The sequence below is a fragment of the Hyperolius riggenbachi genome, chromosome 8 (assembly GCF_040937935.1).
Source record: "Hyperolius riggenbachi isolate aHypRig1 chromosome 8, aHypRig1.pri, whole genome shotgun sequence".
Classification (NCBI taxonomy): domain Eukaryota; kingdom Metazoa; phylum Chordata; class Amphibia; order Anura; family Hyperoliidae; genus Hyperolius; species Hyperolius riggenbachi.
The window spans coordinates 241952776-241979645 of NC_090653.1; the positions used below are offsets into that span (position 1 = coordinate 241952776).

The following is a 26870-nucleotide window of genomic DNA, read 5'->3' on the forward strand; positions in this document are numbered from 1 at the left end:
TCTGCATTCATTGCTATTCATTGCTTTGTGTATTAATAAATTTATATTCTTTTGCTATGAGCTCCCTTTGGTTTACCAAATTGTTTGATATAGCTATTTAAATCTATTTAAACTATTTAAAGGAATTATCAGGCAAAAAAAAAAATGAGTTTCACTTACCTGGGACTTCTACCAGCCCCATGCAGCCATCCTGTGCCCTCGTAGTCACTCACTGCTGCTCCAGTCCCCCGCCGCCAGCTAGTTTTGTTTTTGCCGACCTCGGGCCGCATTGCGTACATTTTTACGCATTCCCGCTGGTGCAAGAGCATTAACACATACATTTTACGTGTTAGTGTTGTAACGCGTACATTTTCACGCGTTGTACTAACGTAAAAATGTACACAATGCGGCCCGCCGGCCCCGAGGTCAGCAAAAAGGAAACTAGCTGGCGGCGTGGGACTGGAGCAGCAGTGAGTGACTACGAGGGCACAGAATGGCTGCATGGGGCTGGTAGAAGCCCCAGGTAAGTGAAACTCTTTTTTTTTTTGCCTGATAATTCCTTGAAGTATTTAAATCACCGCGAAACTCCCCATAAAACAGTACCCAGTACCCCCTCAGGCATACAGGTTAGTTAAGACTTCCGGTTGCCTCAGTTCCGGATAACAGGGACTTTGCTGTATACCGTGTTCACTTGCAGTGTACATATACTACAGGTTGTCATAATGGCCAATAGAAAAGCACCTTGGAGATGGTTGTTCAGCTTAGCAGTAGCATCCTGTGGTCTTTTGATATATATATATATATATATATATATATATATATATATATATATATATATATATATATATATATATATATATATATACACACACACATACACAATTGACCATACAATTGATTGGATCAAGGGCCGCTAATGGTGCCGGTCAATGATGAACGATTGTTCTATCGGTTGTTCTGTCAATACCAATTTCAGAACAACTATTTTGATCTCGTTGGATTGCTTATCATTTTCCCCTTTGTTGGTGGCCCCGACTGATCGTTTCCAATCAGATCGGATGGTCAAGAGAAATTAGATTGTTAATGGGCACATTACCAACGGCTCTCTTACCCAGCAGCACAAGAGTTCCCTCAGAAGGAGAGATCGGCTTTCCATCCTTATACCAGGTCAGAGTGGGCGGGGGGATGGCGTTGGTATCGCAGTACAAGGAGATTGGATTGGAGGCCACGACTTCCCTGTGTTCTGTAAGCTCCTCCTCTTCATCCTCTCGGTAGACCAATTCCAGAGCAGCACTGGGGCTCCCCGGCCTATGGAATATTGGTGGAACTGAAACCAAAGGGAGAGAATGTTAAAGGTTTGACATGAACCTGATATGTTGTGCTACTTTGGTGAATGCACATCCACACATAGATAGATATTTATACATTAGACACTCAGTAGTTCTAAGCATTTCCATAGGAAATAAAAATAAAATAATCCACTTACCTGGGACTTCCTTCAGCCCCTGCCAGCCATCCTGTGCCCTCGCCGCAGCTCAGCTCCACGCTGGTGGTCCGGGGTCCCCTCCGGCGCAAGATACCCACTGTGCCAGCGGCTCTCAGAGTCATCCGGACTGTACTGCACAGGCGCAGTAGTTCGGGCCTGCACAGTACTGTCCGGATGACGTCAGTGCGACTCAGTGAGCCACACGCTGGAGCACAGGGGAGTACAGGAGGATGCCGACCTGGCGAGGTTGGCATCTGCACCAGAGGGGACCAGGAGCCACCGGAGCTGCAGCGAGCGCACAGGATGGCTGCCAGGGGCTGGAGGAAGTCCTAAGTAAGTAGATTTTTTTATTTTTAGGCTGCCCGGACCTTCTCTTTAAAGGACAACTATCAATACATTAAAACTACAATGCATTGAAACGTGATTTGTGGTTGCTAGGGTAACCAACTATTTGGCACTAGCAGTATAAAGACCTGCACTTAGTAACTTGATATTCTCACAGCAGCAGCAGACAATGGAGAGAACTCACAGATGTCTCAAACAGCTAAGGAGATTTATTTGTCTTCTACAGGAATACAGGTGCATATATCTTTACACAATCCTTCGTTACCTCTGCATTGCATTCATAATCAATCCTATCAACTGACTTGAGGTTCTGTCTACAGAATAGGCTATGCTATGTTACACTAAGGAAGAGACTACAGCATATGTCTAAAGGGAAGTGAAGCTAGGTAGGAGTAAAATGCAGGATGGTTGAAGGAAGTTGGAGTGCGTTCCCTGGAAACTGTGAGCCTGTTATAAACAGCCTACCAAGAGTTAACTCTTGACACCACCCTGTGGAGGAAGCACGTTTCACATCCTGCATTTTCCGCCAAGCCAGAGCTGCTCTAGGCTACTGCACAGGCACGAGGCCTACTGCCCCTGCACAGAGCAGGCCTACTGCCCCTGCACAGAGCAGCCATGCAGGTTCACAGACAGAAGTACAGTCGCAAACTTCCAGATGGTCTCTGCGTCCAGCGGTGGTCTGGAGGAGGACGTGGGGGCCATCTGGAAGATCCAAAGGCTAGTGGTGCTCGGATAAATTGCATATATGCCCTGTGACTGAATTCTGTGATCGATTCTCGATCACGGAATCGAATACCGAAGCTGAATAGTGGAAAAATGCAAATTATCCGAGCACCACTAGCCTTTGGATTACAAATGATTACAAATATTCGGCCGTGATCACGCTCGTGATCGCGGGAAAAAAAAGCCGTGATTAGATAGGTCGTGATTGGGCAGAAATTATGTCTCTGGGCCAATCAGAGGCCCCCCAGCCAGGCCCTAGCAACCAATCATAGGAGGGGAGGCTATGCCCTCCTGTATATAAAGCGGCGGCCATAATGAAAAGCTTGTCCTTGCTAGACTGTGGCACTGAGAGGATCATCTCCAGGCCATTTGATGCTAAAGCAAGCGCGTTTTTTGTCAATAACATAGGGTTTTTACTCCTAACAGTGCTCTTATACTGTACTATATACTTGTATTCAGCTAGCTAGCCAATGAGTGATTACTAGTGTTGGGCGAACATCTAGATGTTCGGGTTCGGGCCGAACAGGCCGAACATGGCCGCGATGTTCGGGTGTTCGACCCGAACTCCGAACATAATGGAAGTCAATGGGGACCCGAACTTTTGTGGTTTGTAAAGCCTCCTTACATGCTACATACCCCAAATTTACAGGGTATGTGCACCTTGGGAGTGGGTACAAGAGGAAAAAAAATTTAGCAAAAAGAGCTTATAGTTTTTGAGAAAATCGATTTTAAAGTTTCAAAGGGAAAACTGTCTTTTAAATGCGGGAAATGTCTGTTTTCTTTGCACAGGTAACATGTTTTTTGTCGGCATGCAGTCATAAATGTAATACATATAAGAGGTTCCAGGAAAAGGGACCGGTAACGCTAACCCAGCAGCAGCACACGTGATGGAACAGGAGGAGGGTGGCGCAGGAGGAGAAGAAGGCCACGCTTTGTGAGACACAACAACCCCGGCCTTGCATGAGGGCAAGAAGCGTGCGGATAGCATGCTTTGTACCGCCATGCAGTCATAAATGTAATAAAGATAAGTGGTTCAATAAACAGGGACCACGCGGCAACGCTAACCCAGCAGCAGCAGACGTGATGGAACAGGAGCAGGCGCAGGAGGAGAAGGCCACGCTTTGTGAGACACAACAACCCAGGCCTTGCATGAGGGCAAGAAGCGTGCGGATAGCATGCTTTGTACCGCCATGCAGTCATAAATGTAATAAAGATAAGTGGTTCAATAAACAGGGACCACGCGGCAACGCTAACCCAGCAGCAGCAGACGTGATGGAACAGGAGCAGGCGCAGGAGGAGAAGGCCACGCTTTGTGAGACACAACAACCCAGGCCTTGCATGTGGACAAAAAGCGTGCGGATATAGCAGCAATGCTTTTTGCCGCCATGCAGTCATAAATGTAATACAGATGAGAGGTTCAATAAACAGGGCCCGGAAACGCAACACCATCCCAGATGTTCATTGGTCATGTTACTTGGTTGGGGTCCTGGAGTGTTGCGTAGTCATTTCCAATCCAGGATTGATTCATTTTAATTTGAGTCAGACGGTCTGCATTTTCTGTAGAGAGGCGGATACGCCGATCTGTGACGATGCCTCCGGCAGCACTGAAACAGCGTTCCGACATAACGCTGGCTGCCGGGCAAGCCAGCACCTCTATTGCGTACATTGCCAGTTCGTGCCAGGTGTCTAGCTTCGATACCCAATAGTTGAAGGGTGCAGATGGATGGTTCGACACAGCTACGCCATCTGACATGTAGTCCTTGACCATCTTCTCCAGGCGATCGGTGTTGGAGGTGGATCTGCACGCTTGCTGTTCAGTGGGCTGCGGCTGCATGGGTGTCAGAAAATTTTCCCACTCCAAGGACACTGCCGATACCATTCCCTTTTGGGTACTAGCTGCGGCTTGCGTTGTTTGCTGCCCTCCTGGTCGTCCTGGGTTTGCGGAAGTCAGTCTGTCTGCGTACAACTGGCTAGAGGAGGGGGAGGATGTCAATCTCCTCTCTAAAGTCTCCACAAGGGCCTGCTGGTATTCTTCCATTTTGACCTGTCTGACTCTTTCTTCAAGCAGTTTTGGAACATTGTGTTTGTACCGTGGATCCAGAAGGGTATAAACCCAGTAATTGGTGTTGTCCAGAATGCGCACAATGCGTGGGTCACGTTCAATGCAGTCTAGCATGAATTGAGCCATGTGTGCCAGAGTCCTACCAGAATCCTCATCATCCTCTTGTGAGCGTTGTGATAGTTGTTGTGATGCATCATAGTCGTCACCTTCCTCCTGGTCTGCTTCTGCTGACCATTCGCGTTGAATTGTGGAAGTCCAACGTGCACCGCTCTGGCCCTCGTCAGTGGTGGCATGAAATTCCTGCTCCAACTCCAGCTGTTCCTCCTCCTCTTCTTCGTCATAGCTGCTGGGGCCAGCGTTCCCTGAGGCGGATGGCCTGATGTTGGTACCATCACGCTGATCGTTTTCTCCTTCAGATTCCCCCAGTTGCATCATGACAGCTGTTTCCTTGATTTTTAACATCGACCTCTTCAGTAAACACAGCAGTGGTATGGTAATGCTGACTGAAGAGTTGTCACTGCTCACAAGCAACGTGGATTGCTCAAAATTTTGGAGGACTTGGCAGAGGTCCAACATGTTGGCCCAATCGGATCCACAGAAGCTTGGCAGCTGGCCGGATGCGCCTCGGTACTGCGCCGTCATGTACTGGACCACTGCACTCTTCTGCTCGCAAAAGCGGGCTAGCATGTGCAGCGTAGAATTCCAGCGCGTAGGGACATCACACAGCAAGCGATGGTGGGGGAGATTGAAGCGCTCCTGCATCTTGGCGAGTGCCCCCGAAGCAGTACTGGAATTTCTACAATGTTTGGACACTCGACGCACCTTCAACAGCAGATCGGGCACGCCTGGGTATGTCCTCAGGAACCGCTGAACTACTAGGTTCATCACGTGCGCCAGGCAAGGGATGTGTGTCAGCTTAGCCAACCTTAAAGCGCGAATGAGATTACTCCCATTATCACACACAACCATGCCCGGTTTCAGGTCCAGCGGTGCCAGCCACAAATCCGTCTGTTCCTTTATTCCCCTCCAAATTTCCTCCCCTGTGTGCTGCTTATCCCCAAGGCAGATGAGCTTCAGCAACGCTTGCTGACGCATGCCAACAGCTGTGCTGCACTGCTTCCACGATCCTACTGCTGCTGGGTTAGCGTTTCCGGATGAGGTACAGCTTTGAGATGCGTTGGAGGAGAAGGAGTCAGAGAGGTAGGTGCTGCTGTTATCCAGTGGGAGGGACGGCGGTGCAGCTGTTTGTGGCGTGGGCAACACCCGTGCCGTAGCAGGTGAGGAATCGCTGCCAGGCTCCACAAGGTTCACCCAGTGCGCGGTAAGGGAGATGTATCGACCCTGGCCGAACGCACTCGTCCAGGTGTCAGTGGTGAGGTGAACCTTGCAGGCAACGGCATTCTTCAAGCTTCGGGTTATTTTGCTGACCACGTGCTCATGCAACTCAGGCACTGCAGAGCGTGCAAAGTGGTAGCGGCTGGGAACCACGTAACGTGGGATGGCCACTGACATCATGCCCTTGAAGCTGTTTGTCTCCACCAATCGATATGGCAGCATTTCGCAGGCCAGAAGCTTGGCTATGCTGGCTGTTACTGCCACGGCCCGGGGGTCATTTGCTGGCAATTTCCTCTTGCGCTCAAACATCTCCGACACAGACAACTGAACCGTAGCGCTGCACACGGAAGGGCTGTTGGTTGTTGTGTTTGATGAACACTGGGAGACCTCAAGAGCACTACTCCGGAAAGTGACAGTGTCAGCGTCGTCTGATGTTTGTGAATGTTGTGAACCACGCAATGGCTGGGCTACTGCTGCTGCTGAGGCGGGTCTGGTGAACCCAAGGGAGGCAGTGTTGTTTCTGGTACCCTGTCCTGACGCGTTTGCCCAAAGAGTGGGATGTTTGGATAGCATGTGACGGCTCATGCTGGTGGTGGAGAGGTTGTTAATATTTTTCCCCCTGCTCAGGCGGGTCTTGCACACCTTGCAAATCGCCATGGTAACATCCTCAGTGCAGTCTTCAAAGAAAGCCCAGACTTTGGAGCACCTGCCTCCTTGCTGGCGATTTCTGTTTGCTCCTCTTTTGCCTCTCACTTGAACTTCCACGCTTGTGGTGCCTGAAATTGCGCGCCGCCTACCTTGTGGCACAAGGCGAACTCGTGCAGCAGTGGGTTCTTCAACAGACTCATCTGTGCTGCTGCTACGACGGCGATGTTCTCGTTCACAAACAAAATCTGGGTCTCTGTCCACATTGTCCATACCCTCCTCTTCCATCTCCTCAAACTCGTCATATGTCATTGTGGGCCACCGCCGTGGAGTAGAGCTCCCCACAACAACCTCTGCGCAGCACACTCCAACGTCGTCTTCCAGATCTTGTCGGCCGACCTCCTGCAATTGCAACCCCTCCTGCCCAAATTGCTCTGGGATTTGGGTTTCCGAGTCCTCTTCGGACTCGCCTTGTATTTCAGTGCGCGGTGCATTTCCCACAGTTAACGGTTGTGAATCCAGGCACAACATTTCTGGCTGTTCCTCCATTGACCTTTGAAAGGTGGAAGTTTGTTGGGCTGGGAATAGCTCCTGCGAATACCCCATTGTGTCCTGAGGTAATTCATCGGACTGGTTATCTGGCAGTTGTGTGCGTGGTGTCGCTGCCGGTTGTGTCAGCTTTGTGCCCACTGGCTCCTTGTAACTGGCTGAGGACTCGGACCTCGTGCGTGATGTGCTGGTGCTGCTTAACCCACTGCTGGACGCTTGAGAGGTCATCCAAGTAATTATCTGGTCCTGTTCTTTTGGATTTGTGAGGGTTGTTGTCCTGGACAACATGGGCGGTATTGAGTGGGTTTTCTTGGGTGCTCCCCTGTGGCCTGTACGTGAACCGTCAGGGGAAACACCTCTTCCCTTGCCCCTCCCTCTTTCACCGGATTTCTTCCTCATTTCACTTATCCTTACAGTACACGCTGACTGGCAGCAGTACAGTGGCAGTACAGAAATGCTATACAGTACCACTATTCCCAGCAGCGACACAGAGCACAATGCTATACAGTGACGGGTGAGCGGTGTACCACTATTCCCAGCAGCGACACAGAGCACAATGCTATACAGTGACGGGTGAGCGGTGTACCACTATTCCCAGCAGTGACACAGAGCACAATGCTATACAGTGACGGGTGAGCGGTGTACCACTATTCCCAGAAGCGACACAGAGCACAATGCTATACAGTGGCGAACGAGCGGTGTACCACTATTCCCAGCAGACACAGAACAGTACACAGAATGCTATATAGTGTGGCTGAACGAGCGGTGTACCACTATTCCCAGCAGACACAGAACAGTACACAGAATGCTATATAGTGTGGCTGAACGAGCGGTGTACTACTGTTCCCAGCAGACACAGAACAGTACACAGAATGCTATATAGTGTGGCTGAACGAGCGGTGTACTACTGTTCCCAGCAGACACAGACAGTACACAGAATGCTATATAGTGTGGCTGAACGAGCGGTGTACCACTGTTCCCAGCAGACACAGAACAGTACACAGAATGCTATATAGTGTGGCTGAACGAGCGGTGTACTACTGTTCCCAGCAGACACAGAACAGTACACAGAATGCTATATAGTGTGGCTGAACGAGCGGTGTACTACTGTTCCCAGCAGACACAGAACAGTACACAGAATGCTTTATAGTGTGGCTGAACGAGCGGTGTACTACTGTTCCCAGCAGACACAGAACAGTACACAGAATGCTATATAGTGTGGCTGAACGAGCGGTGTACTACTGTTCCCAGCAGACACAGAACAGTACACAGAATGCTATATAGTGTGGCTGAACGAGCGGTGTACCACTGTTCCCAGCAGACACAGAACAGTACACAGAATGCTATATAGTGTGGCTGAACGAGCGGTGTACCACTATTCCCAGCAGACACAGAACAGTACACAGAATGCTATATAGTGTGGCTGAACGAGCGGTGTACTACTGTTCCCAGCAGACACAGAACAGTACACAGAATGCTATATAGTGTGGCTGAACGAGCGGTGTACCACTATTCCCAGCAGACACAGAACAGTACACAGAATGCTATATAGTGTGGCTGAACGAGCGGTGTACTACTGTTCCCAGCAGACACAGAACAGTACACAGAATGCTATATAGTGTGGCTGAACGAGCGGTGTACCACTGTTCCCAGCAGACACAGAACAGTACACAGAATGCTATATAGTGTGGCTGAACGAGCGGTGTACCACTATTCCCAGCAGACACAGAACAGTACACAGAATGCTATATAGTGTGGCTGAACGAGCGGTGTACTACTGTTCCCAGCAGACACAGAACAGTACACAGAATGCTATATAGTGTGGCTGAACGAGCGGTGTACTACTGTTCCCAGCAGACACAGAACAGTACACAGAATGCTTTATAGTGTGGCTGAACGAGCGGTGTACTACTGTTCCCAGCAGACACAGAACAGTACACAGAATGCTATATAGTGTGGCTGAACGAGCGGTGTACCACTGTTCCCAGCAGACACAGAACAGTACACAGAATGCTATATAGTGTGGCTGAACGAGCGGTGTACTACTGTTCCCAGCAGTGACACACAATGACTGGGGGGGACCCTGGCTAGCGTGGCTGGAGCGCGAACTACCCTGCCTGCCTACCCAAAGCTAAACCCACAGACAAATGGCGGAGATATGACGTGGTTCGGGTATTTATTTACCCGAACCACGTGACAGTTCGGCCAATCAGAGCGCGTTCGGGTCCGAACCACGTGACCCGTTCGGCCAATCACAGCGCTAGCCGAACGTTCGGGGAACGTTCGGCCATGCGCTCTTAGTTCGGCCATATGGCCGAACGGTTTGGCCGAGCACCGTCAGGTGTTCGGCCGAACTCGAACATCACCCGAACAGGGTGATGTTCTGCAGAACCCGAACAGTGGCGAACACTGTTCGCCCAACACTAGTGATTACTAAAGTTAGTTGTAGTCAGTGTACTTAAGTGAAAGAGTGTAGTGATTGATTGCTGGCGCTGCTGTTCTTAGTGCAGTGCAGGCACTGGCAGGCTCACTGATTCTATCTACTACTGCTCTAATTGTATACTTGTATTTAGCAAACCAGTGAGTGATTATTAAGTTAAATTTGGGGGATTGTAGCATGTATGGGGGCTTTAAGAATAGCTTAGATGCTATTCCGTGATCATGGCCGTGATTAGGCGTGATTGCCTCATTCACAGAGTCGAATTCGTGAGGCTGTCTCAAATCCGGCCGTTTCCGGATTTTTTTTAAATCACGGCCGAATAGCCGAATCTGTGATTGGAGGGTATCCGAGCAGCACTGCCAGAGGCTTCCCTCTACCGAGGTAAGTATGTGACTTTCTCTCCTTTTTTAGTCACAGGTTTACTTTAAGAAGTTTAAGGTCTTTGCACCTGTAAAGTTTTGTACAGTTTTGCTGTATAAATACTAGAAATAAAACAAAATAACAAATGTACATGAATGATTGATACAAACCCTGAACATTGACATAGTATTCCCTCTCATCTTCTCCAGCAACATTGGTAGCCACACAGGTGTAGCGTCCTGAATCGGTGATTCTGATTGGCTGGATCTGCAGCACGCTCCCATCCCCAATAATCTGCACAGGGCCAATGTTTTCCAACAGCTGCGAGAATTAAGCAACGTAAAGGTCAGAAGTGAATTCCCCCCTTCTTTACAATAATTTCCAGATACCAACCTGCACTTTGCTAACAATCATTCCCTCTCACCTATTCTTACTATCCCTTCCCCCAGCATACATGTTTTCTCGCAAGCTTGCAGGCTTAAGGGTGCGCACACACCCAATTTTGATTGGCCAATGATTGGCCAATGTTACCACTATCATATAGTATGAGGGCCAACAGACTGAATACTATGCACAGATTGTGTAGGTAAGCTCTTATACTACATGGAGGCAATACAATCATCGGCCAATACAATTTGAAAGCGTGGTGCATCCTTAAAGGGAACCAGAGACGAGGGAAAGCTTAAAAATGGAAAAAGATGTTATACATACCTGGGGCTTCCTCCAGCTCCATAAGCATGGATCGCTCCCACGCCACCGTCCTCCGCTGCCTCTTTCGCCGGTACCGGGTCCCGTCACTTCCGCCGGATGCGACCAGTCTTCCGCATCCACAGGGGGCTCCCTCCGGCCCTGCGTAGTAGGGAGGGAGTGCACTGCGCTTGCGTCGACTGGCTCAACTGGACGAAATGACGGGACCCGGTACCAACGGACAGAGGCAGCGGAGAAAGACGGCGTGGGAGCGATCCAGGCTTATGGAGCTGGAGGAAGCCCCAGGTATGTATAAATCTATTTCTTCTTCATCTCTGGTTCTCTTTAAAGGATGCATCCGGAAATTTAAAAACAACTACAAAAAATGTTTTACTCACCTTATTCAATTAGGTCCCACGGCGTGGTTCCGCTCTCAGCCAGGCCTCCGGTCTGCCCTCCAAAAGATCGTGACCTGTGGCCAGGTCAGGATCTTCTACGATGCGCACCGTGCACCTCTCGTAATCTTGCTTCCATCGCCGGTAGCACTCTGCGCTTGCACAGTTCAGAGGGAATGCAATCGCAAGACGCGCCTCCAGGCATGTGCAGAAGATCCCGGCCGTGGGTCGCGATCTTGCAGAGGGCTGACCGAAGGCCTGGCTGAGAGAGGAACCGTGCTGTGGGACCTAAAAGACTTCTAAGGGCTGGAAGAAGCCCTTGGTGAGTATAACTTTCGAATTCCCGGAAGTATCCTTTAAGGCTAAAAGCTGAAATCTAATCTATCTTTACCTCCTCCACCAACATCTTACTAGATTACAAAAGATTGATCAACATGTGATTGGGCACAGCAATATTTTCTTATGGACTAAGTAGAGGGAAAGAACAGAGAAAGATACATAAATACATAGTTCTGGACAGCACCAAGAGGTACAAAGCTAAAAAAGGGCATCGATTTGATTATATTTGTGAAAAAAAAAAGAGTACAAGGCGGAAAATCAACCACTACTCTCTGATTATCGGTAATTGTTTTCCCAATCAGGCCACTATTGACCAGGATATGGCTATCTCGAAGGAATACCGAGGTGACATGTGACACAAGATAAGATAGATATGTGTATGTACAGTGCAAAGCATACAAATAACTAGACTGTGTTCCTTCTTTTCTTTCTCTGTCTGAGATAGTTAACATTTAGGTATGCAAGTGACAGTTTCTCTCCAGTCGTGACCCAGTTGTAGTATAGTGTAAGACTCCCTGATAAGGAATTACATACATAAAGCTCTATCCTGGCAGAAAAAAAAGCTTCTGAAAGCAAGGAAGAGATTAAAAGGTTAATAGTTCATAGATTTTATCTCTGGCATACTTCAAAGACTGTGTCATTGAGCAGAGACAATGAAACATTAAAAATCGAAATAGTCGATTTAAACATAAAACTGTGAGATATCTAAAAAAAATATTTTGAGGGAAAGGATAGAAACAATGGTTTATCTCATCAGTTTATTTTACCTCGGTATTCCTTTAAGCAAGATGGCAGAGCTCTCTTTGCTTCAGTAATTTACTGTTGCCTTATCTGCTGACTTTCCCATATATGCAACTTCCAGCTGTGTATTATCTGTATTACCCTTGTGTGCCCATGTATATTGTTTGTAAGTAATTACTGGTATAAAGCCATGGAAGATGTTGCTCCTATACCATCACCAATATTAGATTTCTGGTTTACAATGTGGGTGCTTGCCACCTGTCAGACCACAAAATATGATGGTGAATACAATGTGCTGGTATTTATGACATACCGTATATACTCGGATACAAGTTGACCCCGTGTATAAGTCGACCCCAATATTTGACCCTCAAAAGCTGGAATTTTCCAATTACTTGTGTATAAGTCTATCCAGCAAAGTTAATGGATGTAGTTGGGGACCAGGATGGGTTAATGGCTAGACTGCATAAAGTATTGTAGCCATTAAATCCTCCTGGCCCCCAAATGCAGCTATGAACTCTTCCAGACCCCTCACATGCAGCTATTAAAAGCCCCCAATTGTGGCAAGTGAGGTGTAAATACCCCCCCCCCCCCACCACCTCCATTGTGGCCAGTCTTTTGACATAAATAATACATCCCTTTCCACACCCCAGGTGGCCAGTGCTGCAAGTAATACCTCTCCCGCCCACCCACCCGTAAGCTGCAGCCACTGAAGGAAAACCTTGTCGACATGGCCAGGGTGACAAGTGAGGACATGTGACATCTGCTATGGCGCTGGGCAGGCTGGAGCGTGAGTGATGAGCCGGTGTTCGGCATTAGCAATCCCCCGCAACACCCCCGCCCATCCCCAACTGTCAGTGTGCCTTCCGATGTATAATCATACCCACAGCCCTGCCGGAAGGAAGCTGCCACTTACAAATACAGCGCGGGGCGCAGCGTCCTATCAGCTCTCTCTCTCTGGTCTGCCTCAATTAGCGCTGCTCCGTGACTCTTGGAGCCGGAGCAGCGCTAACTGAGGCAGACCAGAGAGAGAGCTGATAGGACGCTGCGCCCCGCACTGTATTTGTAAGTGGCAGCTTCCTTCCGGCAGCGCTGTGGGTATGATTATACATCGGAAGGCACACTGACAGTTGGGGATGGGTGGGGGGTTGCGGGGGATTGCTAATACCGAACACCGGCTCATCACTCACGCTCCAGCCTGCCCAGCGCCATAGCAGATGTCACATGTCCTCACTTGTCACCCTGGCCATGCTCGCTGAAATTGTGAGTGTCGGCTTCCTTCCGGCATGGGGTGCATCCATTACACATGGGAGGGGGGGCTAGAAAATTGTAGCCACATAATGTGTTTAGTGGTGGGAGGTAGATTAAGCACATTTATGCCTTTAGTGCTGTAGGAAGAGGGAGAGAGAGGTCGGCCCCTCTTCCCTCAATCCCGGCTACAGGTCAAGAAATTTAGAACTGACTCGAGTATAAGGCGACCCCCCAACTTTTATACTGTGAGTCAGTCCTAAATTTCTCGACTTATACCCGAGGATATACGGTACATACGACACATAACCCATAATGGAAAAACTTTAGAAGTTATGGCTGGTAACTCTTTACAAATATCCTTTCAGCCTTTACGTTCAGATTCAGATAGTACAGTAATTGATGTCCAATTTTTACCCAGTATAAGCGAAAAATAGTCCTATGCATGGGATTGTGTTGTGCTTATCGTGGTAAAAAATTGGACCTTTATCTATATATACAGGAGGAGCACTATCTGCCAAGTGCATTAGTGTTCTCTGTGTTATACGTGATTTATGTGTTACATTTCAGTCCTTCATGTGTTTATAAATCTGACCTGTCCATCCTTGTACCAGTGGAGACTGGGCTTTGGCACTGCCCGGGAATTACATTCGAGGGTGAGGCTGCTGTTCACTTTGGTCTTCACTTCTGTTACACCAATGTTGCCCTCAGAGCCGTCTCGAGAGATCTGTGGAGGAACTAAACAAAAGATATGGGATGAGGATGACAGAATTTGGGTTGGCTTCTTGCACTCCTGTCTTCATCCACCAATGGCTGCATCTTCTCTATGTCCTGCGACATGTTATTGCAAATAACTTGCACTGGGTCACGGAGAGGCTCCCTTACGAGGATGAAGTCGGGGAGTGCACAGAGCCACAGACTGACAGACGAGGGCTCAGGTGAAACATTACTCTGCCAAAGACTCTGCAGGGGCCCCAGGGAGCACAGCTAAGTTAGGGAGTGATCGGAGGTGGGTTGTCAGCACCCAGCTCATGGGTCCTGGGGGAAAATTTGGCTGCAACAAAGAGCCCCTACTGCAGTTTTTCTTGGTGGGGGGTCTATTTTGGAGTCAATTGGTTAATTCTGCCATTGTTATTAGAACCAGCCCTGAGTGTAGGTGATTTCACGTGGAAGGTGGGGGGAGCGACGTGCACAAAAGGAGTTGGCCGTTGCTCAGCCAAGATGATCTCTTGCAGAGTGGCGGTCTAGGGCTACTGTACACACTTCATTATTATGGCTGAGGAAGTCGTCATTGGTGTTATAGCGTGTGTAAGAGCCTTTACACCTGTTGAGTGCCATCTCTTTATAGATATTCTGTGAAGTGGATTGCAGGGGTAGTGTCTCTCCGGAGACTTGAGCACCGGTGAGGCAAGGACGATCCCTAGCCATAAGACCAGAGATGGGTTACTACTCCATCTTGCAGATCCCAATATTTCTGTTGAGGTTCTCTTTGATACAAGTCATGTGTTGTATACTCGTTAGAAAAAAAAAGGATTAGTTCAATATCTCTGTAGGCCTCTTTCAGACGGGAGGGCCAACTCCCAGCTGCACGCCTGGAGGGGTGATAGTTCAGGCAACCTTGGAAGGACTTTCCAATGTAGCACCTCAATCTGAGGGTTTGCCAACCGAGAAGTAGAGGAGAAACCATTGGACTGCTCCATGGTGAAGTACCCTCTTTCACTGGTGTACGGCCTGCAGTCGCAGAGGTCGCACTTGCGACTGGGCCCGCCCTCTTCAGGGGCCCGTGCCCAAGAAGCTGTTCTTCCTCCTCCCAAGTCCCGATATTTACTGGGAGAGATCAAACACATGAGCCATTGGCCCGAAAATGACAGAGATACTTCACTTGCTGATAAGAAGCAGAGTGGCTCGGTAAGTTAACCCCTCTGACAACAAAGGATGTTTTTTAGTGTGTCTGCCTGTGCTCTGTTCTCCGTTAGGCATCTGCACTCTGCCCCCACCTCCCAGTCACTGAAGGGAGGGGTGCAGCCTCTTTAATATATAAAAGTTCACGCAATTAATTCACTTACAAATGTTAAAGGAAATGATCGCATAGCACCCAGAATGCTTCTGGAGTTTGGGTCAGGTACCTCATGGTGCTGATTTGACAACACATAAGCTGACAATAACGCAGAACTTCAAAACGCATTGCCCAATCTGTGTACTGGGCTAGCACCCTGAGGAAGCCACCCTGAACTCTGGAAGTGTTCTGGACATGACCACTGGCAAGGAGAAAGGTAATCCTGGGCATTTGAGCACGATTTACATGCGACCATTCACTTCAACCTTTTTAAATGCTTTCACTGCATGAGCTTTTATACATTAAAGAGGGTACTTCATCACAGGTTCATCACATTAAAGAGGGTACTTCATCATTGCTTCATCTATAACTATAGGTTAGCAGCCCTTCAACCACAGGTGACCATAAGATGCATACCTGGTAACCCTCCCTAAAATACAGGGGCCCAACCTTCAGATCAGGTGTTGTTAAGGCCACACTAGTTATTGGTGGGGAGATCATGATGTCCATGCTTGTTTTATGACTCCAGGCAGATAGGATGAGCCTCCAGGCTATGGGGGTAACCATGGGGAGACAGGGGTGTAAATATAGGAGAAGGCCATAAACGTTTTGCAGGAAGGCTCCAGGATTTGTAGCTATGCACATGTCCAGACATTTTTTTAGCAATGTAGAAAAGCTCATGAATGATGTGTCATAACCAAAACCAGCCCTGCAGGCAATAACAGCTGATGTTAACCAGATCGCAACTTTATACCTCACCCTGCATCATGATGTATCCCAGATTTTACCCAGTGACTGAGTTCTCATACTAAGCCGAAAGATTACAACTTGCAATCCCTTGGCTTAGTAAATCCCTGACCTAACACAAGTATTAAGTGTTCTCACTCCACTGGCTGCATTCTTATTCCATGTTCAATTCAGACACTACTGAAGCCAAAAAAAGCTCTGTGTTACTGCCAGGCAACTGACAATTTTATGAAATAAAGATGGCAGTCTCCATATTGCTCCGTGTTGTATCCTTTAAAGGGATACTTAAGGCAAAAAAAGCAGTTTTACTTACCTGGGGCTTCTTGCACCCCTTCAGTGATCCTGTGACCACGCCGTCCTTCCGCGACCCTCCAACCAGCAGTGGTTACCCCCTCAAATCTTGCTGGTTGTGGCCAGTTGGAGTCTAGTACTGCACATGGCGGGTCCAAGGCACGAGTACCGCGATTGTATTCCCCCCGTAGGGTACGTTCTGAGCATGCACAGTAGCGACTATCCCATACTGTGCATGCACAGAAAACTGCTGTGTGTGGGGACGCGATGAGGAGGCGCGTGGCTGGCCAGCTTTAAGGGGGTCGCCACTGCTCGCTGGAGAGTCGCAGAGTGATGGCGCAGGCACAGGATGACTGCAGGGGGCTGCAAAGAGCCCCAGGTAAGTTAAACTGATTTTTTGCCTGATTTTAGATGTCCTTTAATTGTGAACATAGTAGCACTGCAAATAGATACCCCCACCTGTCTTGCCGTGTAACAGTTGTGGTGATACATGCTTTTATTCTCATGTGAGGAAGCTTTCAGAAGTACTAAGGGAGGTACTTGATGGGAGAGTGATGAATGATTGAAATACAGAGAGCATGGGGAGGGGCAATGGATGCTCACTCAGACAGACACCTGCTTGAAGAGATTTACAGGCATTCCCCTGTGCCCAGTGTCCTGATTGGCCATATACTGCAGCACATTAGAGAGTATTATACAGCATATAAGCTGTGCAGCTGATTGAAAAAGACATGCAAATCTATTTCCTTTTATGAATGTCTTGTAGCTTCAATTCAACTTCAAAGGGCAACTGACTTAAAGGGACACTTAAGCCAGGAGTAATAAATCCATTTTTCTTTCCTGGGGCTTCCACCAGCCCCCCTCCAGCCATCCCGTGCCCTCGCAACCACTCATGGAGCCTCCGGTTCCCCGCTGCCAGCTAGTTTTGTTTTTGCTGACAGGCCCGACAGGCCTTGCCACGAGTATTTTTCTTCGCGTTTTTGTCTGCAATAGTGTCCTGCACCTGTGCAGGATGCTATTGAGGATGGGAACATGAAGAAGGATACGCGTGGCCAGGCCTGCGCAGGTGCAGAAAGCCCGCCTACTCCCTGTCAGGGACTGTCAGCAAAAACAAAACTAGTTGCTGGCGGGGGACTGGAGGAACCCGCGAGTGACTGCGAGGGCACGGAATGGCTGTAGGGGGCTGGTAGAAGTCCCAGGCAAGTAAAACTGATTTTTTTATTCCTGGCTTAAGTGTCCCTTTAACCTCCCTGGCGGTAAGCCCGTGCTGAGCACTCAGGCCCCGCTGGGCCGATTTGCATAGTTTTTTTTTTGCTGCACGCAGCTAGCACTTTGCTAGCTGCGTGCAGTGCCCGATCGCCGCCGCTACCCGCCGATCCGCCGCTATACGCGTCGCCGCAGCCGCCCCCCCCCCCCCCCCAGACCCCGTGCGCTGCCTGGCCAATCAGTGCCAGGCAGCGCCGTGGGGTGGATCGGAGTCCCATTTGACGTCACAACGTCGATGACGTCATCCCGCCCCGTCGCCATGGCGACGGGGGAAGCCCTCCAGGAGATCCCGTTCTTTGAACGGGATCTCCTGATCTCCGATCGCCGCCGGGGCTGCTACATGAAAAAAAAAAAAATTAAAAAAAAACGTATTTGCTGCCCCCCTGGTGGATTTTGCCAAATCGCCAGGAGGGTTAAGAGGGATATGGAGGCTGCCATATTTATTTTCTTTTAAACAATACCAGTTGCCTGGCATCTTTCATGTATTAGTAGGATCTGAATCAAACACCTGAAACAAGCATGCGGCAAATGTAGTCAAACTTAAAGAGACTCAGAGATGAATAAAGTGCAAGCTTTTTGACTTACCCGGGGCTTCCTCCAGCCCCATAAGCACTGAGGCGTCCTTCATCATCCTCCCACGGTCTCCCGTTCAGCCGCAATCAGCCCGAGTAACAGGCACAGTCAGGTCCAGTCTGTGTCTTCTGCGCATACGCGGACCTCCTGCGCATGCGCAGTAGACCCAGACTGCCGTGACTGAGCCAGTTACTGGGGCTGATCGCGGATGAAGGGGAGACGGTGGGAGGACGACAAGGGACGCATCTGTTCTTATGGGGCTGGAGGAAGCCCCGGGTAAGTAAAAAAAATCTTGCACGTTATTCATTTGAGTCTCTTTAACCTCTTGCCGACCTCTCCACGCCGATTGGGGCGAATGCGGCGGCAGCCCCAGGACCGATCCACGATTGGCGTGAACAGCCTTCTATGGGGCTAGCAAGAGATCCAGCGCAGGCTGCGCGCATCTCCTGCTTGGAAGGCGGAGCTGCGTTCAGCCTTCAGTCTCCCCCCCCCCCCATAGTCTTCCTTACCCCAGCAGCACTGTAACTGACAGAGCTTAGGTCCAGGGTGCTGATTCTATGTCTAGGGGTTCTGGGATCCCGTAGACTAGCCTCAAGGTGTCCATACATCAGGCGTCAAGAGCATGCCAGTCGACGATACAACCAATTTTGGGCAGAAAATGGTTGTATTGATCAGAAATGCTGCAAGATGTAGGGCCGACATGCTGGAACAGGTGGTAACAGCATGCAATATCGGGACGAGTGACAAACGCAATGGAACACTGGAACACTGTTCCCACTAGTGTAAAATGTGCAAATGTGCGTAATTAAATTATTGTAATAGACAACTATTCAAAGGCTCTACATAGGTTTCAAACAAATTCAGTATTCATTTTTTGTCTATCCAAGATTTTGTACAAGATTAAATAGAAATGGAAAAAAGACAAAGTGATAGGATACACTCCTTCCACTTCTATTTAAATAAAAGTGTGAGTCACCACATGACTATCACTCACTGAACACTTTGACTTCATAATTCCTGATGGCTTCTCCAACCTCATTGGTCACTATACAGGTGTACTGGCCAGCATCTTCCTCCTGGGCATTGAGAATCTGCAAGCCATGACCTCCTAGAAAAGGAGAAACAAACCAGCCATAAAGTTGAATTATCACTCTTCAAAAAGCAAGTGATCATTATTCTACTGACCTTTTACTGCAAACAGCAAAGGGGGAACCAGGAGTTGAAGCTCACCCCCAAGAACAAATAGTTTTGTGGAGGAGCTCAGTAGCAAAGCTCTGTATTGGTGTATAACCTTCTTGTTAATGACAAATGCTACAGCTCCCCTTCCCTTCCCCCATACTCCCCTTCCGCAGTCTAGCAGTCTTCTTCCTCATGGACTGATTTATATTTTTTGTGCCCCTTAGTCAACTTTTTTTTTTCATGTACAGATCCCTTAAGCACCAGCTCCCCTCCTCCATGTGCTTCTCCCCATTTGCCACCTTCCTATTTCATGTGCAGCCTTTTCCTCCATAATCACCAACCCCTTTTCCATCTCCATCCACTGCTTGGGCAGCAACCACCCTAGTCCCGGGCCTTTGTGGCCTTTCCAAAATTACACACCTTTGTTCTACCCTTCCTCTGACACTTCTGCATTTAGACCCATTGAGTTATACTCCTGTTTGCCTGATGAAGCGGGACCACACCCACGAAACACGTTGCACTAATGCAGTCTTTTCGAGGGAGGTAAGTCCACCTGAACATCCTCCTCTTGTAGACGTTTTTTAAACGTTTTTATTCTACTTTTATTCTACACTTCTAATCCACTATGCCCCCGCTGGGGGGAGGGAACTGTCTGATACGTTAGGGGATGTGTGTGTGTGTGTGTGTGGGGGGGCATGTCTGACACTAAGGGAGATATGTAATGGTGTGTGTGTGTGTGTTGGGGGGGGCAGCTGATTGGCCTTACTGGGGGGCTGCTGAGGGTCTATCACTGCTAAAGTTCCCAGCATACAATGTACACTGACTCTCTCATGCGAGAACTCTTGTTAACCATAAAGAGGAATGATATGAAAAGGTCCAAGTATTATCCATCATGGAAGGATTGGATGACAACAGCTATACCTTCGGGTTAATAAGGAGTGAGTACATTGCCATATTAAAGGGATCTAAAACTTTTTTACACCAAAGATCGTTTTAAAGCTCAGGCATACCTGGAATCGTCTTCACATTGGGCGAATCTCTGAAGGGTTCCCCGTTCTTCAGCCAAGTGACAGTAGGGACAGGAAATCCTAGGGCCTCACAGATGAGGGATAGTGGGTTGTTGACGATGACTATGACGTCTTCACTGGTGGTGTCATCAAGATTTCCAGAAATGGTGGGGCCCACTAAATACACAGACAATAATCAGCATTCCAAAAAAGTCCCATCAAGATGAAGACATGACACTATTTATTCTTTGCACTCCAAAATTCAGATGTAACACAATCAGTGAGAAAAGCCACAAATGTTGTTAAAGTGGAGTATATCTGTTTACACATATTTGTTATGTTTTTGTAAAGCCAGTTCACCAATGGTTTCCTCCTCAGAACTGGTTCCTACAAATCTCATGCCATCCAGCACAGCAAGCAGACTTTCATGCACCAATCCTGAATTTGGGAGAACAGTTCCACTTGTGGACATCAAGACATACTGCAACCATCAAGATAAGATCTACATGGTACTTACTTACCTAGAACTGTTAGTACAAAGTGTTTGCTCATCTCTGCCACAGAGTTGGTAGCCAAGCAGGTGTAATGTCCGGCCGAGAAGACACTGGCTGCCTGAATGTGGAGCTCAGTCCCATCTTTAGAGATCTGAATGCCATCCTCATTTTGCACCAGCTGGGAATCCCGCAGCCAGGTGATCTGGGGGGTTGGACGACCTAGAGGAGAACAACAACATGGTTTAAAAATAAGCAATGATGAACCAACCATCCACAAGACTAGTCTCAATTCAATAAAATGCATTGAAAGACAACGCCACACGCTTATCAACACCGAGCATTCACATCCTTATGCACCTGTTCAAAAGTGAATAAATACCCTTACAAGACAAGACAAGACACAGAACATTTATATCGCGCTTCCCTCCTGGCAGACTCAAAGCACTAGAGCTGTAGCCACAAGGCAGCAGCAGTGTTAGGGCTCAAACCCACTAGCAGCCTTTTCTAAGCGCTAGTGATTTGGAAAAGCTCTAGCTAATGCAATGCTATGGGGGATTTTTCGCATGGCTTTTTCGAGGGTCAAGGCCAGAGCATAGAGCCCGTTTTTAAACAGGCCTTAGGCCTAGTTAGACATAATAGAAATGTTAAGGGCTATAAGTAGTGATGAGCACAAATTTTGCACAACAGTAATTTCACATCGCTATTACAATTGCGATCATAATCATAACATAAATTTCCGGTAAGTTTGAAATTAATTTAATATGTAATCAGGAACCATAATTTTGCATAATTTTTTACCGACTTTAGCGGTTAATAGCAAAACCTCCATACATGCTATCATCACCAAAATTGCTGTGTATGTTAAGGGGAATAGTGGGAACACGGCAAAGAAAAAAAATGTTCAAAAGGACCTTTATTACAAACTGTAAGATATTACAGGAAATCATGAGTATAAAATCAGTCTGTTTGCAGACGATTTGGTTGCTATGCTTACTAATCCCATTATCTCAATCCCCAACATTTTGAAAACGCTGCAAAGTTATGAAAAAGTTTCAGGTTTAAAGTGAAGCTGTCAGCCATACTATCTCAGCTCTACAGTAGAAAGTGCTTTGAGGAATATTGGCCAATCAGAGCGGAACAGAGGCGTGGGAGGGGAAAACAGAAGGGAAAGAGGCTTCGGCCAATCAGGCTGCATTAGTTAAGTCTGAGGGGAAAGTAAAGAAGAAAAAAAGAAAACCCAGCATGTCCTGCAACTTCCTTTATGCAGCAGATGTACCAAATAAAAGCCAGGGAAACTGGGGAATTATGTTTTATGGAAAAGAAAAATAAGAGTGATTTTTAACTTTTGGATTTCCTGGTTAGCATTCTTATTACCTGTTTACCAGATAAAAATAAAGAATTGCTTTTTGATTTTATGCCCGACAGTTACACTTTAAAAATAAATGTTGATAAGACGGAGATGATGTTGCTTAACTTAGAACTGACATTTGCACAGCAGCTGGCAAGGTTTTTTAATTTTAAATAGCCACCTTCCTATTTAAATTATCTGGGTATTAAATTTCTGCATGATATTTCCAAATGATATGATATAAACTATACCCCATTGATTAAGACTGACATAAAAGATTTAAAAACTTGACATAATCCCAACATCCTTTGGTTAGGCAGAATACATACCGGTACATGCATATTTTATTTATTTTATGAAAAAAGCACAGTTGATGCCTTTGCAGAGGGAGATGTTAGATTTCATTTGGGGTTATAGAAAACATAGCGGGACAGAAATTATTTCGCCTTAATGCTGGGAATACACGAGTCGTTTCTGCCGTGTGTTTCTGCTCTCGATCGTTTTTGCCGCTCGATTCTGCAGTCGATCCTCTTATCTCCCACTCGTTTTTCTTATGTTTTTCCATTTACTTCTATCAGAAATCGAGCGGCAAAAGAATCGAAAGGGAGATCGGACATGTCGGAAACTATCTATCGAACCATCTAATCACCTAAAAACAAACAGAGTATTCCCAGCATAAGACATCTGGAGGGATGATGGTTCCTAGTTTACACAAATACTTTAGAGCAGCCCATGTGGCACTTATCCCTCCTATAAATGCTAGAGACAATGTCCCTTTATGGGTAGAATTGGAGTTATATTTGATTAGCTCCTTAACCTGGACCCCAAGCTTAGTTCTTCCTTGACTAGACACGGTTTCTCCCTTTACAGCGCTGCGTAATATGTTGGCGCTATATAAATCTAATAAATAATAATAATAATAATAATACTTAGATTACCTTGAATTCATGGAAGACACACAGGTTAAATGCTCACTACAATCCCCTATTTCGCCCTTGTTAGAGATATTTCACGACCGTAAATTCCAGATAGTATAATTCCATCAGCCTACACACCTCCTTGCACAAATTTTTAGAAAATGATCGACTGATCTTTGTTCAATGATAGATCAAGAAAACAGATCTGCCATCATCTGAATACTTCAGATGGCTTAAAGTGAACCTGTGCTGCAGCTCGGGTTCAAAATCTGCTACTTAATATTTAGAGAGGGAAGCCTCAGTAGGATCCTGAGGCTTCTCCCTCTAAAAGGTAAGTATCTGATTTTGTACCTGAGCTTTGACTCGGGTATACTTCATGATTAATTATTATCTATATAGCCTAATCTCTAACCTTACCACTCCAACTCGAACATATTTTGAGCTGTGGTGTTCCAGCGAACCCCTAAAGGGGGGCATTGTCTCCTATCTGTAACGATCTGTGTCAGCACGCAGAGAGAATCTGATTATTGGTGATCTGCAATATCACCAAGAATACAGATATATACCTGATTATTGATGATCTGCAGAATCACCGATAATACAGATATATTGTTAACCTCTGGACACCTGGATAATGTGAGTGTTTAGTGTAACGGTAGTACTTTGAGTATAGCACAGAAAATTATAGACAGTATGGGCAATACTGCTCTAAAGATAAGGAAACCTTCCAGTAGCCTGAGACTCCCCAAGGGGCGGAGTCAGGCTGGAAGAAGGAAGGTCCAGAGAGTGAGTGACAATCAAGATAAATGTCACTGAGTGATCTGGAGACTATCTCTTAATAGTAGAAATAGCTCTCGAGGTCGGGCAAGCCAGGTCGGCAACACACGGTCAGATAAGGCACATAGACAAAAGGCTGATTCAGTATCCAAGGTATAACGAATGCGGAATAATCTCCGTGATCAGCGCACAAGGCGTGCGCTGAGACGGCGGAAATCCTCCACAAGCGTATGAAAAGGGGGGAACCCAGCTTTGGTGCAAGCACCAGTAGAGGGCAATTCCCACCGGCAGTAGCGCTGTGGAGTGCAGACGAGTACAACCGCTGCACGGCCACAGATGCCAGATGGGGATTGTACAGATCAAGACAATGCGGGGCTGAACAGGCCTTAAAGAGAAAGAGCACAGGTACAAGATGAATGTGTGTTCCCCAATCTAGTTGCGACCCTGCGACGGTGAACACACATCAGCAGAAACAAAAGTAGGAACGCAATCGTGAGAGAGGCGATTGCCAGAGGTGACACAAGGTTTAAGCAAGACAGGGCACGAGAGTAGCAAAGGCACAGCAAACGACAATGAGAAGTAACGAAAATAACAAACGCTAACTAAACGCGAACATCGCACTCATTGGCAACAGCGAACGCGTTTACACCGCGGTCTCTGCGTGTTAAGCACAACAGAGACAAGCACGCCTAACTAACCACCGACAGACAAACACGAAACAAAGAACGCGAGCGTTTGCTTAGCGGTTACCTCACCGAGCCTACAGCAAGCGTTCGTATCAGACAAGACAGACAAATGGAAAACAGGAATACGAGAGGAAAGATCCACTGCTCTTTCCGTCAGAGTGAGTGCGATCTAAGCTCAGGAACAAGAAAACAGATCAGAAGGATCCACAGCGCTAGTGCAAGGCTAGTGCGATCCAGACAAGACAGAACAGAAGGATCCACAGCACTACCGCTAGAGGCTAGTGCGATCCAGGAAGACAGAACAGAAGGATCCACTGCCACTACCGCTAGAGGCTAGTGCGATCCAAGCAAGACAGAACAGAAGGATCCACAGCGCTAGCACAAGGCTAGTGCGATCCAGACAAGACAGAACAGAAGGATCCACTGCCACTACCGCTAGAGGCTAGTGTGATTCAAGCAAGACAGATCAGAAGGGACTACCGGTAGCAACCGCTGCTCCGGTTAGCACCCAGACAAACAGAACGATTTCTTGTCGACCACCGCTGGGACAGGACAATCGCAACAGACAGACAAAAACAGATATACAATCTAACTGCACTAGGGAAACTGCCTAGTGCAGTCCCAGGAATTACTCTAAGATAACTTTGACAAGATATAGCATGGCTGACAAACCCTGAAGGAGAAATGATCAGCCAAGCATTCTGGGAAGAACATGGCTTATATAGTGCCAGTCATCACAGGAGGCAGGTAGGGGATTTGCATAACGAATGTATGCAAATTCCTCAACAGCAGAACAGACCAGAAACTTGCAAAGGAAAGACAGGTCTCTCTTCCAGAGACCTGTAACCTTCAGACTAGAGGAATGGTCAAACAGCTGTCTGCCTGTGCAGCCAGCTGAGCGGATCCTTACACAAGGCAAGCAGGGTTTGGCAACAGAGTATCAGATGTGCGAAGTACCGAATCAGAGATCAGAGAAGTAGTCAGGAAAGCAATAAGTCATAACAGATATCAAACAATGCCTAGTCTGGGTGTGAGGTCCTTGGTCTCTACACTCTGGAACTAGTCTGATGTATAACAGATAACACAAGTTTCCTAGTCTGGGTGTGAGGTCCGTGGTCTCTACACCCTCGAACTGGTCTAAGCATAAACAGATTGATAACACAGGTTCCCTAGTCTGGGTGTGAGGTCCGTAGTCTCTACACCCTGGAACTGGTCTAAGCATAAACAGAATACAATACAAGAAATCTGGCTCAGTGTGAATTCCCAGGTCCACCTGGTTCAAACACACTGAAGGATCTGACTAAGGTCTGAGTGCTTCCACGTAGTGTTCGCAACGGGAGACAACTTGCGACTGGCCAGCAGCAACTATATATAGTGTAGCGCTCTCTGGCGCCACCCCTAAGTGATGGACCAATAGAAACTTGCTCTGGTGTCAGCTGACCAGCCCGGTCAGCTGGTCCGATCTTGGCCGTCATAAAAGTTCTGCCTCTCAGCGCGCGCACGCGTATTCCTAAACCTGTGTGAACTAACAGACTCAGCCACACCAGACGCACGCTGCTGCGTGCAAACCGACGCGCTGGACGCGGAACCAGCCGCCTCGCTGTCAGTACATGCGGCGGCTTTTCCACGTTCTGCCAGGTTACCAGACGCACGCCTCCGCGTGCAAACCGCCGAGTTGGATGCGGAATAAGCCACCTTGCTGTCAGAACGCGCGGCGGCTTTTCCGCGTTTTCTCACACTATCTGTGTAAAACCCGTAACCAGCCTTCGAGATCCATAAAGACTAAGTCTATTGCATCATGGGAAGCCAACTTAAGTTTCAATATGTCTATATCTAGATGGAGCCACTGTTTCAAAACCTTATTAAAAGGGAGTCAGTATTACTCCATCATTAATACCTCCACGAAACTCCTCCACATATCTTACCTTGTTAGCTCATAAGAAAGCTCATGGTAGGTCAGATAAGTGCTATAGGGGCTGTGGGCGAGTTGGCACTATAGAACACGTTTGGTCCAATGCCATGTTTCTCAGAAGTCCTGGGGGATGTAAGCACGTTAGTTAATACAGTCCTAAACTATTCCTAATTATCCCTCCATTTACTTATTTGGTAATAAACCAGACGGGCTCAGGATTCCAGTGCGCAGATTGTTGCAACACATTGCTACAGCTGCTAGATAACATCTAGCCAAAACCTGG

The 26870-nt window shown here is 47.6% G+C and overlaps 1 protein-coding gene and 1 long non-coding RNA gene across 2 annotated transcripts in view; one reads left to right on the forward strand and one right to left on the reverse strand.

Annotated features, from left to right (window-relative positions):
• Positions 1-26870, reverse strand: part of HMCN2 (hemicentin 2) — a 408064-nt gene that overhangs the window by 101995 nt on the left and 279199 nt on the right. The window contains exons 49-54 of the mRNA XM_068248458.1: positions 20975-21166; positions 20457-20630; positions 19262-19375; positions 13930-14072; positions 10095-10245; positions 1091-1306 (exon numbers count right to left, since the gene is read on the reverse strand). Of these exons, the coding sequence (XP_068104559.1) occupies positions 1091-1306; positions 10095-10245; positions 13930-14072; positions 19262-19375; positions 20457-20630; positions 20975-21166 (990 nt within the window). The remainder of the gene's footprint in view (positions 1-1090; positions 1307-10094; positions 10246-13929; positions 14073-19261; positions 19376-20456; positions 20631-20974; positions 21167-26870) is intronic.
• On the forward strand, positions 1938-21261 carry LOC137527691 (uncharacterized). Its single transcript, XR_011023196.1, has 3 exons — positions 1938-2044; positions 10134-10269; positions 20832-21261. It is a non-coding gene; the product is annotated as an uncharacterized lncRNA (long non-coding RNA).